Source organism: Halichoerus grypus, chromosome 1 (genome assembly GCF_964656455.1).
Source record: "Halichoerus grypus chromosome 1, mHalGry1.hap1.1, whole genome shotgun sequence".
NCBI lineage: Eukaryota > Metazoa > Chordata > Mammalia > Carnivora > Phocidae > Halichoerus > Halichoerus grypus.
Genome location: NC_135712.1, coordinates 214,841,328 through 214,853,681, shown reverse-complemented (window position 1 = coordinate 214,853,681; position 12,354 = coordinate 214,841,328). Strand labels below are relative to the sequence as shown.

The 12,354-nt window shown below is 63.0% G+C and overlaps 1 protein-coding gene across 3 annotated transcripts in view; it reads right to left on the bottom strand.

Moving 5' to 3' along the window:
• Positions 1–8,423: 8,423 nt before the first annotated feature.
• Positions 8,424–12,354, bottom strand: part of GNG7 (G protein subunit gamma 7) — a 125,085-nt gene continuing 121,154 nt past the window's right edge. For all 3 annotated transcript variants that reach the window (XM_036100997.2, XM_078057784.1, XM_036100999.2), the window contains one exon: positions 8,424–11,451. In XM_036100997.2, the coding sequence (XP_035956890.1) occupies positions 11,326–11,451 (126 nt within the window). In that variant the 3' untranslated portion in view covers positions 8,424–11,325. The remainder of the gene's footprint in view (positions 11,452–12,354) is intronic.

Below are 12,354 nucleotides of genomic sequence, written 5' to 3'. Positions count from 1 at the left end.
ATCACCTTCTCTCTCTGACTCTGACCCTCCTGCCTCCCTCGGATAAGGAACCCTGTGATGGCACCCCCTGCCCCCATCCAGGTTATTCTCCCCATCCAAAGATCTTTAATTTAATCCCATCCGCAAAGTCTGGAAAACATGCACGGGGGCTGGGCATTAGGGTGTGGATACCTTTGGGGGAACCATGCAGGCAGCTCCTTTGGTCAGACCCTGCTTGGCACGGACAGCCAGGGACAAAAGCTGACCCGTGCCTGCCCTGCTGGAACTCACAGTCTGGGGTCCATGGCCACAGAGATCAGGTGTCACAATGATGAAGAAAAAATTATAAATAGGGTTGCTAGATGAAATACAAGATGCCCAGTTAAATTTGAATTTTATTTTTTTAAAGATTTATTTATTTGACAGAGAGCATGAGCAGGGGGAGCAGCAGAGGGAGAAGCAGACTCCCCGCTGAGCAGGGAGCCCGATGCGGGACTCGATCCCAGGACCCTGGGATCATGACCTGAGCTGAAGGCAGATGCTTAAGGACTGAGCCACCCAGGCGCCCCTAAAAAAGTAATTTTAAAAAGCTGTCTAGGATTTGTGTATGTGACTAGGTCACAAGTTATAATTTATCATGGAAGGATTGATCAGACGTGACAAATAAGCTGCAGTGTGTGTTAAGATCACTCAGGCTGTGGCGTGGAGAATGGAGCCTAGGCACAGGACGCTCTGCACCCAGGTGCCCACCTGCGGCTTCTGCCCGTGTTTTACAGCCTTGGGGGTGGGCGGGCCCATGCGGGAAGCCCCGCCCCCAAGCCTGCACATGCGCATCCTGCCCTCATTGAGAGAAGTTCGGCCAATCGGAGGCCGCGCCGTGGCGGGCCCGCCTCTCCGTGGCGCCTTCTGCGCAGCCTCGGGGAGAGGAGCCTCGAGGAGTGCGATGCGCGGAGGCTGGGCGCGGGCTCCCGCCGAGGCCCTTCACAGGACCGGCCCCGAGGCGGCCCTGGCAGCAGGGCGGCAGGCGGCGGTGCCCCTTCAGAGAAGGGGGCCCGTCCTCCTCCCGGCGCCTCGCGGGTTCGCAGACCTGAGGCAGGACTGGCCACGCCGGCCCAGGGGAAGGCAGCCCCGCTCGCTAGCTGGCTCCCGAGGCCTGGCCGGCGCCCCGGGGACAGCGCCTCGCTCACCCCGGGACACGGGCCCCCGGGGACAGCGCCTCGCTCACCCCGGGACACGGGGCCCCCCAGGGACACCGTCCCGCGGACACCATCCCCCCTCCCCGGGACACGAGGTCCCCCTGAGACAGCGCCCCCTCTCACCCCGGGACACAGCACCCCACAACACCTCCCCCATAAGTGTCCCCAGGACACCCCCATACCACACCCACATACCCACCTCCTCTTCCCCTGACAACACGCCCCAGGATACAGGTTCCCCAGGACACCAGGCCTCCCCAAACCCCCCCACAGACACACACAGGTCCCCCCAGGACACTGGCCCTCCTGGGACACCGTCCCCATCCCCCAGCACCAGCCCCCAGGGACATGGGTCCCCCTGGACACCAGCTCACACACACAGACTGGACCCCCTCCGTCCCCAGCTGCGCTCTCTGGGGTCCGTGGTGGTCGCTCCCCTCAGTCTCCCCAGCCCCACTGTGCAGGGACCGGCCTTCAGGGAGCCCATATTCCCTTTGCATTGCCTCGAATCACAGCACCCATGACAGTGGACAGTGCTGTTTTTACATTTATTTTCCATTTTTTTCATCGTGACAGTTTATTTTTGTGAGCCGACTGCGTCTGTCCAGGACAGGACAGTCGGCGTGGAGGTAAGGCCGGGACTCAGAGTAAATGCTCGCCGGGGTCAGGAGAGACCATCGTCACTTACTTGTACCGTATGCCCGTTGGAAGTTGAGAGCATTACAGCATCTCGAGAGCGTCGTCGGCCGGTTTTACTTGTGGAATGCTGATGATGTCCTTTACGCCCATCACGTATCTTCACAACAACCTCGGTAATACTGATTATGCTCCTCGTACCCAGGAGGAGGCTGGGATGCAGGGCCTTTCGTTGCTGGACGTCTCTCTCCACTACGTTGCAGGCAGAAGCTGCCCTGCTTGCTCCTTTTCCATTCCACCTGGTTGCCTCTCGTCCGAATGCTTTCGGAGCCCCTCCCGAAACAGTCAGGGGAAGATAGTGGGTTCCACAACCCCGGGCCCCAGTCCACCGCAGCCCTCCTGATCCGGGGAGGTGTCTTCTGAAAACAGAGCCTCCGAGAACCCACGGAGAGTGTGCTTCCAAGTGTGCTGGCCAGGAGACAGACCAGACATGAAGGGCACTTCCTCCCTCCCTCTGCTCCCGAGGTGGCCAGGACGAGGCTGGCGGACAGACAGGGCAGCGGGAGTGTGGGGGGCGCTTCCTCCCGGGGGGAGGGGTGTCACGGGCGGAGCAGGTCCATGACCGTCACTTTGCCAGCACGTCCTCCCCGTCCCAGCAGATGGGCCATGTGAGCTCTGACCCCATGCTCCAGCCCAGATTGTGCTGGTCTGAGAGTACCCCCCTTTCCAGACCTGGAGGACGGGGACGTGAGTGTTGGCCAAACTCGGAACCTCCCTAGAGTCTGCTGATACTTAGGGAGCTGGTTGGAGGTGAGCTAAACCAGGGCTTTTCGGGGTGTTCTCTAGAGTAGGAGCCCACCTTCTCCTGCCTAAAGCCGATCTCTTACCTGGGATGGGAGCCTGGAGAGGGGGGCATGTCCCCGCTCCAGAATCCACATGCTGCTTCGGCGGGGACTACCCACTTTCCTGCTCACAGAAGAGTGGAGGAAGGACACATCGTTGCAATCTGCTGTGGGAACCGTGGGCGCAGGAGGGATGGGGGGGCTGGCGGGGCCCCCGACACCTGCTGGCTAGCCCCGGCTCCTCCTCGCCAGCCCTGTCCTGCTCCCATGTGGGCCGACGGACTGTGTTCTGACCAGAGGAAAAATGTCTTTCTCAACCGTGGGCTTGGAGTTCTTCCCAGAGGGATACATGCTGGCCAGAAAGGGTGCCTCATTCCTAGGGCCGGCCGGCCAGCGAGGCCTCACACGGCACTCCCCCCCGCCCCACCGCGAGCCCCCCGCGAGCCCCGAGCTGGCCTCTGCGCGGCAGGGGCAGGAACACCGGGCCTGACCTGGCCGCCCCGGGGGGAGCCCAGCCGGAGCCCTGGCTGCTGCTTCCCAAGCCCCTCCTGCCGGGTTCCCTCCCATCTCCTTGGATCTCTGGGGGAGGGGGAGGCTGCGTCCTGGGCCCCCCGATTGGAACCTCATTGGGGCGGGAGGGCGGGCAGGCTGGCGGGTCAGGGCTAGAGCGGTCACAACCCCAGCTTCACCCTTTCTTCGGGACAGAAACGAAGGTCTGATGATTAGGAACAAGATGTGTGCAGCGGGAAGGCTGCGTGGTGCTCGAACCCCTCTCATGGGAGTTTCTGGACGTTTCTCTGTTGGTGGCAAAGGTGTACACGGGGAAGGAGTTAAATAGGACGAGGAAAGACGGACAAGGCTGCTCGGTGTGGAGCCACCGGTCCACACTCCGGGCCGGAGGGACGAGCCGGCTCCAGGGCATGTTGGCAGGGACCCCCGCCCCCGGGCCGCCAGCCCGACTCACAGCCACCCCGCCCGCGGTCACGGCAATCCGCAGGCCGCCCGGGGCCACGGCAGGTCCCGATGGAGATGGACCCGACCAGTGACGGTTCGGACGGGCTGGGGCCGCGCGAGGCCCCTCCCTGACGCTCTCATCTCCGGGAAAGCTCCCGAGCACAGCGCAGTCCGCTTCCCAGCCACCCAGCCTGGGGTCCGCAGGGCGACTGTGCCGGTGCATTTGTGTCCCACGCTGCCTTTTGCAGAGCAAGGAACTGGAAGTCACAGAAATGAAGGAACGTTCCAGAACTGCTGCAGGGCCCTCACGGCTCCTGCAGTTCTCACTTCAGATATTTTGATGTGACGTCACTGGTGTGAGAGCTTCGTCTTCGAGGGGCGTGGAGCCTTTAGCAATTACCAAGAACGTCCCTGAAGGTCTCATATGATGCTTTTGGCCTTGCTTTCAACTCTGAAATTAAGTGCTGGTTGTTAGAGTGACTTGCTAAAGGTCACAGGGAGGCTGGGGCGTTTCCTCTTGTTGAGGTTTTTAAAAAATATATTTAAAAGAAGAAGAAGGGGGGGCGTGCAACTCTTGATCTCGGGGTTATGGGTTCGAGCCCACGCTGGGCATAGAGATGACTTAAAGTCAATAAATAAAATTTAAAAGAAGAAGAGGAGGACATACCAAAACTGGATAAAGGAATCGTAGAAGAAAACATACAGTCGCTATTTGCAAAGTGACGGTGGTCTTTCAGCCCTGTCCGTCTGTGCCTCCCCCTTACACCTGATTTTGGGGAGAGCATCAAAGCCCAGAAGAGGCTCTGAGGTCAGTTTTGGAGATGCACACAGACATCCTCAAAATGTGATCCCGAGTTCAAGATTAGCCTCTTAATTTCATAAATAAAATGCAGTCAATTGGATTTGAAAGGGACATAGGATTTTTTTTTTTCTCTTGAGCAGAGGTTTTGTGAAGTAGAATCAAGGCCACTGAATATTTTTTGCACTGAATTTCTCCGGAAGTTGGTTGCAGATGCAAGGAGGGTTCGAGGCTCCCTTGTTCTGGACGAAGGCTCTTTGGAGCTCCGGGGCTGGGAGGGGGGCTGGCGGTGCCCAGGGGTGCACCCTCCCTGGGGCCTGGGCTCGGGAGCCCTGGTGCGTGGTCCAGTGCTCTACTATTACCATCTTGAAATTCTTCATTTTGAACAAGGGGCCCTAAAAATTATGCAGCTGGTCCTGCTGAGAGGCTTTGTGACTCAGAATTTGCCATGTCTTCCCCCATGGGCTGGAAATGGTTCTGGTGTGTGTGTGGTGACCCCACTGAGCATCGTTGTGAATTCGTTTGCTGCCTCTGTGGACGGCACTGGATTTCTGGCTCTGACTCTGTCCAGCTCCAGCCACTCCAGCCGGTCTCCATGCGGCTCGGACCGACCCTCCTTTCTGTTGCACGGACCCGTCATTGGATGTAGGGCCCACTCCAACCCACTGCCGGCTCACCTGCAAATTCCCTATTTCCAAATAAGAGCGCATTCACAGGTGGGGGGCGTGGGGGGGCAGGACTTGACCGTAGATTTTTGGGGGGACACAATTCAACCCACTACACTAGCCTAGCTGGAGCTCCTCTCCGAAGCCTTTCCTGGCCCGCCGCCCCGCCCCCGGCTGGAGCCCCGCCCCTCCTCTGTGCGGTGATGACTGTTGGGGCGGCCTCTATGCCCCCAGACCGGCAGAGGTTTGATGGGCCTGTAGTAAGTGAATCAGTGAAGTGTGTTTGGTGGGAGCGCACGGAGATGTCTCCACAGCCAAATGCAATCATCTGGAAGAATCTGTTGCACCGGCTTGACCCGTGTCCCCTCCCCAAATTCCCGTCCACCTGGAACCTTGCAATGTGACCGTCCTTGGAGATGGGGTCTTTGCAGATGATGTTCGTTAGGATGAGGTCATGCTGGAGTGGGGAGGGTTGCATCCAGGGACACCGGGAGCCACAGAGGGGGCGTGGTGGCGACGAGGCAGAGATGGGAGACGATGCTCCCTGCCAAGGGCGCCGAGGACCCCCGGGAGCCACCGGAGCCGCAGGAGGCGGGGAGGGTCCTCCCCCGGAGCCTCCCGAGAGCGACAGCATAAATCCTGTGGCTTCGAGCCACCCGGTTCCTGGCGCTTCGCCCCAGCAGCCCCCCAAAGCTGCGGCACCCACTCTCTCTGGGCCCCTGGGTGGGAGTGTGCAAGCCTGAGGCCCGGGAAACGGGAAGGGCCCTGGGGTGCCCGTGCTGGCGGGTGCAGGGGACCCCTCCGGTGCGCGCGGGGGAGCCGCCCATCCTCCCAGCGCTCGCGGGTCAGAACGCGTGGCTTCTTCCTCAAGAACTGCCTTACTCTCCCCTACCCGCCCCACCCCACCGAGACCTAGGGGTGTTTGCGGGCCCGCAGGGTCGGGGGGGGGCGCCCGCCTCAGTGAAGACCAGGCGCTCGTGGCGTGGGGTCTGCGCCCTCGGTGGGGGCTCGGGTGTGGCGTCTTGCCCTCCTTCCACCTTTCTGGGGGCGCAACGCCCGCTGGGCCCCCGGACTGGGGAGACAAAGTGTGCCTGACTCGGGGGCACCCCTGCCTCCCGGCCACGCCAGCTCTGCGTCGGGCGCAGCCCCCGCTTGGCGCCCCGCTTGGCTCTGGGGGCGAGCATGGTGTGGGTTTTGCCAAATACGTGCTGTCGTTTATCCACCAGGACTGCATCCTGCGGGGCCGCGTCACTGCCCTCAAGTCTCCGTGTGCTCAGCCCCTCGTCCTTCCGCCCTTCCCCGGCGCCCTGATCTGTTCGCGGTCTCCTGGGGGTGCCTCTTCCAGAACGTCCCAGGCCTGGGATCCCCGCGCAGCCTTCTCACACTGGCCTCTGCCACCTAATTCCTGCCCCTCGCGGCTTCGGGGGCGCGGCTCTCGAGGGCTCGTGAGGCCGCTGCGCCCCCCGGGGAGTCCAGCCGCCCCCCCATCTGCAGGTATTTAACTCTGCGTCCCCTGCGAGATTCCTGACTCCACGTGAGGTGACGCAGCCACAGGCTCTGGGGAGGAGGGTGTGGACGTCCTTGGGGGTCATGCTCCTGGCCTGTGCCCAGACCTGCCCGCTGGATGACGTCGTGTCGGGGGAAGCAAGCCGCCAGCCCCTTGGGTGCTTGGGGCTCGCGGAGAGTCCCCCAGGCCACTGCACTGGGGGGGGCGGGCAGCGGAGCCCTTACCTGCTGAGCGGGAGTCCCTCTCGAACGGATCCCGTGTGCTAACCCAGCCACCTGTTGGTGAGCACCTGGGATGCTTCCAGGTTTTGGGAATTATGAGAAAAGCTGCTCTGAACGTTCCTCCCGAGAGCGTTCGTGGACGCGGGTTTGATCCCTCTGCGGGGAAGGAGCAGAGCCGCCAGGCCTCTCCCCGGCGTGGCCCTAGCCTGTCACGGTCAGCGCCGCCCTGAGGGGCCAGGCCGCTCCGCATCCTTGGTAGCGCCTGCCTTACCTTCCAGCCGCTCGGCTGTGTGCATTTTTTTGTGCTAAAATGCACAATGCACAATTCATAAAATGCACATGAAATTCACCATCGTAACCATCTCTAAGTGCACAGCTCAGCGGCATGAAGCACACTCACACCGTCCTGCGACCACCCTCCGTCTCCAGAACTTTCCATCTCCCCACACGGAGACTCTGTCCCCATGAAGCACGGACTCCCCACCCCCTGCCCAGCCCTGGCTCCCACCCTCTCCTCTCTGTCTGTGTGGACAGGACTCCTCTGGGGACCTCCTGGGAGTGGGGTCCTGCGGGATGTGTCCTTCCGGGTCTGGCTCCTCTCACTGAGCCCGGTGTCCTCGGGGTCCCTCCACGTCGTGGCAGGTGCCGGGGTCCCTTCCTTCCTGAGGCTGGAGCGTGTTCCCGCGTGGGGACGGACCGCGCCGTGTACCCCTCATCTGCTCGTGGACCCTTCTGGGTGCCGTGAATCGCGCAGCGGGGGCACACGCGGGTTGCCCCGCCCCTGCCCTCTGCTCTGCAGTGCGCACACCCAGACGTGGGGCTGCTGCTGCATCAGGCGGTAATTCTATGTTTGCGTTTTTGAACTGACTTCTGATCTTACGGTTTTTGACAAAAAGAGGATAATTTTTATGTAGCTGAATCTATAAATGTTTTACACAAAGTTCTCTGCTGGGAGGTCAGAATCTCTCATGGACAGATTTGTTATTAAGGTTGCACTCTCTCCACAGTCTGGTCTGAGTCGGGACCATGACTCACTCAGCGTGTCCCCTGGGGTTTCTGGTGGCCGAGCGTGGCCCCTGGATGGCTGCAGGCAGGGGGCACCAGGCCCGGGCGCTCCAAGCCCTGAGAGCTGGGCACTTTCCCGCGGGCCATGCCAGATGGAGGCCATCCCGAACCGTGGGGCACGGGGCTTAGGCGCGCTGACCCTCACACAGCGCAGCCCGAAGGTTTCTTTTTTAATTTATTTGAGAGAGAGAGCGAGCACAAGCAGGGGGAGGGGCAGAGGGAGAAGCAGACTCCCTGCTGAGCGAGGAGCTGACTCGGGGCTCCATCCCAGGACCCCGGGATCATGACCTGAGCCAAAGGCAGACGCTTCACCAACTGAGCCACCCAGGCGCCCCTCCCGGAGGTTTTCTAACTGCAAACTGGAAAGCCCGCAGAAGCTGAGGGCCGCTTTGTGGGGCTGCCCGAAGCCACGTTCCATCTGTGGAGCCCCCTCTCAGCAGCAAGGGGCGCATGCACGTGCGTGGGGGGCAGCCCGTCACCCCCGGCGCCGGGCCCACCTTCCCGCCCGACCCCACCCCCTGCAGGCGGTGGGCACAGAGAGAGGACCAGGGAGCCTTCGTGCGGGGATTAGTCACTCTGTATTAACAATTCCACACAATATTAAAACACTGCAAGAAAGTGGGTGTGGCACACCTGGATTTTTTTTTTTTTTTAAACCAGAAATAAAAGCCACTGAACATCCAAACGGAGATGGGGTAGAACCTGCTAGGACCACGGCTGGCTTCTGTGAACCGGAGCGGGTCTTTGCAACGTTTGGCAATGGTTTCCATGGACAGAGAAGGAAGAGGGCGGAGTGTCCGACCTATGGCTTTTCTGGAGACTCCGCGGCAGGCTGGCTTTTTGTAAGTGTTCTTGGAGGACCAGAGCGACCCTTGGTGGCCTCACCTTGGCCCGGAAACTGCCCCCTGGTCCCTCGCCCTCGGGGCAGGCGGACGACGGCCTTTCCTGCCCTGGGAGCTCGGTGGGGCCCCGGCTGCGCAGAGATGGATGAACTGCTTGGAGGCCCAGCGCCCAGGCACGGTGGCCGGAGTCACAGGAAGAAGGGCAGCACCTTCCGCCGCCTGCGGTTCACATCCCCCAGGCCAGAGGTCACCCCCCAGTCACTTAATTCTTGGCCTGGAGTGGGGGAGGGGAGGGGAGGCGCCCCGGCCGCCAGCCCCCTGGGGACACCCAGACTCTGTGTTTTGGGGGCGGTGCCCTTCACGTCCCCCGCCCCGAGGTGGCCGAGAGACGCGGGTCTCCCCCAGGCCCGCTCTGCCGTCTCCATCAGCTCCTGCACACAAGGTTTTCATGCGGGACGCGCGCAGGGAAAGCACGGGCGCTCGGGTCTACGCTACGGACACGACACTGACTCTAGAAGGAAAAGAGGAGCGTTTCTCCCTCAGCTAGAAAGACACCCATGGTGGGGCTTCTGCTGACGGCCGCCCCCCGGGGTCGAGGGCCCTGGCGGCCCTGGGGGAGGCAGCGGGCAGGTGTGGCTTTGCGGGGGGCGCGCCCATCCTCACCCTCTCTGAGCCTGGTTTACCCACACCCCTCGGCCCTGGGGGCTCTGACTTGAGTTCGAGTTCACTTCAGGGCTTGGTGGGGGGGCGCCGCCGGCTGAGCCCAGACCGGGCCGTGGGGCTGCCCGACGCCGTCGAACCGCACTGCCCTGAGCCGGGCTCCTGGGTGGCGGGGGTGGGGACACACGGTGGGGCTGGGCGTGGCACAGCCGGCAGGGCAGGGGGGGACCGAGACCAGGGCCTCCCGTCCTTGCTGGGGACCCGCGGCCCGAGGACCAGCCCGGGGTGGTGGGGACGCAGGGGGAAGGACGGGCTCCAGGGATTAAGGCTTCTTCGCAGAAGTGGCCCCGACAGGCTTTGCTCTGCCAACAGCCTCCCGAGTCTTGGGGCGGATCCCGCCGTGCCCTGGCCTCCCCCCTGCAAACAGCTTTTGGTCTGTCTTGCTGTTCGGCTGGGGACAGTGAGAGGCTGGTTCCCGCCCAGTGAAAGGTGGCCAGGGCATCGGGCCCTCGTGGCTCCCCCGTCCAACCGCAGGTTTGGAGAAGCTGGGCTCCCCAAAGCCCCTGGTGCTCCCGGACCGGCCGGAGAGAGCTGGGAGCCGGGGAGCAAGGCTGGACCCTACAGCCCGTGCCCTGGGGGAGCCAGCCGCACGGGGACGTCACCTGCCGCAGGGGGACGCACCCCCCCACCCCCAAACCTTAGCGCTGGTGGGATCTGGGCCTTGGCACTCGCAAGGTCTCGGGGCGGGGGGGCTGGCACGAGGCCCCGGCCCGGGGCTGTAAGATGAGGACCCTCCTGGTGGAGGACGCAGGGGTGCAGGGCAGGGGCGCAGGGCAGGGGCGAGGCCCCCCTCCACCTCCTGCTCCTTTAACTGTGCAGGTCGTCACAGGGGCCAAGTGATTAAAGAAAAGCCACGGGAGGGAAGCGCGAGCGGGTTAGGCCTCTCACCGCGGAGGCCCCGCAGCTGCTTCCGGGAGCTTGACGCCTTCTGACCCGCGAGGCCGGGGCCCCGGCAGGCCGCACTCCCGCTTGCAAAACGGCCACGGCGATGCGCAAAAGTGGAAAACAAAACAAGACGCAACACAACCGCCCAGAAGAGCGCGGTGCGACCCCAGCGCCGAAGCACCCACGCGGCGGCGCGCGCTCCCGACAGGGGCACCCAGCTGGCCGTATCCGCGGGCAGGGCAGGCTGCGGGGAATCCGCCTCCGTCAGGGGTGGGCGCCCAGGGGAGGGCAGGGGCCGCGGCGCGGCTGCCGGGTGACGCACACAGGGGCCACGCCGCAGGGCGACACGTGGCCACGCGGGCCGTGCTGCCCAGGCAGAGGCCCCTCCCGGCCCCTACCATCCGCGGGCGCATTCCCCACGACGCGCAGCTGTGCGCTCAGCCACGGAGCTCTGGGCTCCGCCGTGTGGAGGAACAGTGGCTTAAGCGAGGAGGAGACATGTTTCCGAAAGGGTCCGCTGGGCCCTCCCCGCACCCCCCAACTCTAGTCGGCTCAGGAGAGAAGAAACAGTAAACGCACGGCAGCATGGGCCCGGCCCCAGTCTTCCCACAGACGGCCGATGGTGCGAGGCTCACCACCCGCCCGGGCGCCCGGGGCAGCGGCCACGTCACCTGCCTCCTTCCCTTGGCCCGGCCCGGCCGGCGCTGGCCCGCTACCCCGACGGCAGCCGAGAGCTTCCGGAAGCCGTGAGCGCATCACTTGGGCATTTCTGCTATTCCCGATGGGAAGCGGTGCGGCCCCCCCAGCGTCTTCCGGCCGGGCCTGGAGGGGACGCTGCTGTTGGGCTCGAAAATCCACCTAAACCCGGAGGACACATTTTACCCCATCCATGGTGGCGGCTGTTCACCTTTCTTTGGGAACTGAACGTTTTGGGACTTGAGATGTTTTGCTTGACTGCGTAGTGAGTGATGCCCTAGCTGAGGGAGACAGAGGGAGGGACGCGCAGAAAACACGCTACAGAATAATACAAGGCTTCTTGTCCTTAAAGGGGTTCTCGGAGGCGGGGACTCCCACCAGCAGGGGGTCGTTCCGGGCGTGCTGCTCGCAGTAGCTCATGAGTTCCGACGAGGCTTTGGACACCTGCGTGCGGGCACAAGGACGAGAGAGGAGAGGTCAGACGGGCTGCCACGCGCACGTCCGCTGCAGCCAAGGCGGGAACAACCCCGTGTCCACCCACCGGGATGGATACACCCGATGTGTCCCCCACGCACGGGAATGTGATCGGCCGCGAGCAGGAGCCAGGCGCCCACACGCGCGGCCCCGGGGACGGACCCCGAGCCCACGACGCTCAGGGAGGGAACCAGACACAGAAGGCCACGCGGGGTGTGAGTCCACGTGGGTGACACGTCCAGAACAGGCTCATCCACAGACGGGAAGGGAGCTCGTGGGGGCCATGGCCTGGGGGGGGGAGGGGGAGGTGACAGCTGATGGGGACGGGTTCCTTTTGGGCTGATGGAATGTTCTGGAACCAGATAGAGGCGGTGGTTGCACAACACCAAGGTGCTATCGTGCTGCTAAGTTTTATGTTAGGTGTGCTTTACCACAGTTTAAAGAAGGTTAAAGAAGGGACTGAGTCTCCTTCAGCAGTTGCCCAGATTTTAGACAAAAGGGAGAGATGGGGCCCTCTTTAGGATTCAGACCCAGACTCCATTCCCACCCAAGACAGGAGGGCACAGGAAGAACCGTCTGAACGTCGGGGGGGGCCCCACACAAGCTCCTGTGCATTTCTTCGCTGGGCCCCTGAGCCGGCCGGGGCCAGTGACCTGGACGAGGGGACGGACACCTGGGGCTCCCTGCATCAGGGTCCCCAGAAGAGGAGGGGGAGATGCAGGGAGGAGCCACTCAGCCCCTGGGAAAGCTCACGGGGGGCAGAGGGGGTGCTTCATCACAGCAGGGGCATGGCCCAGCCCTGCACCCCACCCTCAGGGTGCGCATCTGGGGGCGTGGTGGGCACCATCTCACTCCGCTCCCCCGGGGCCGGGC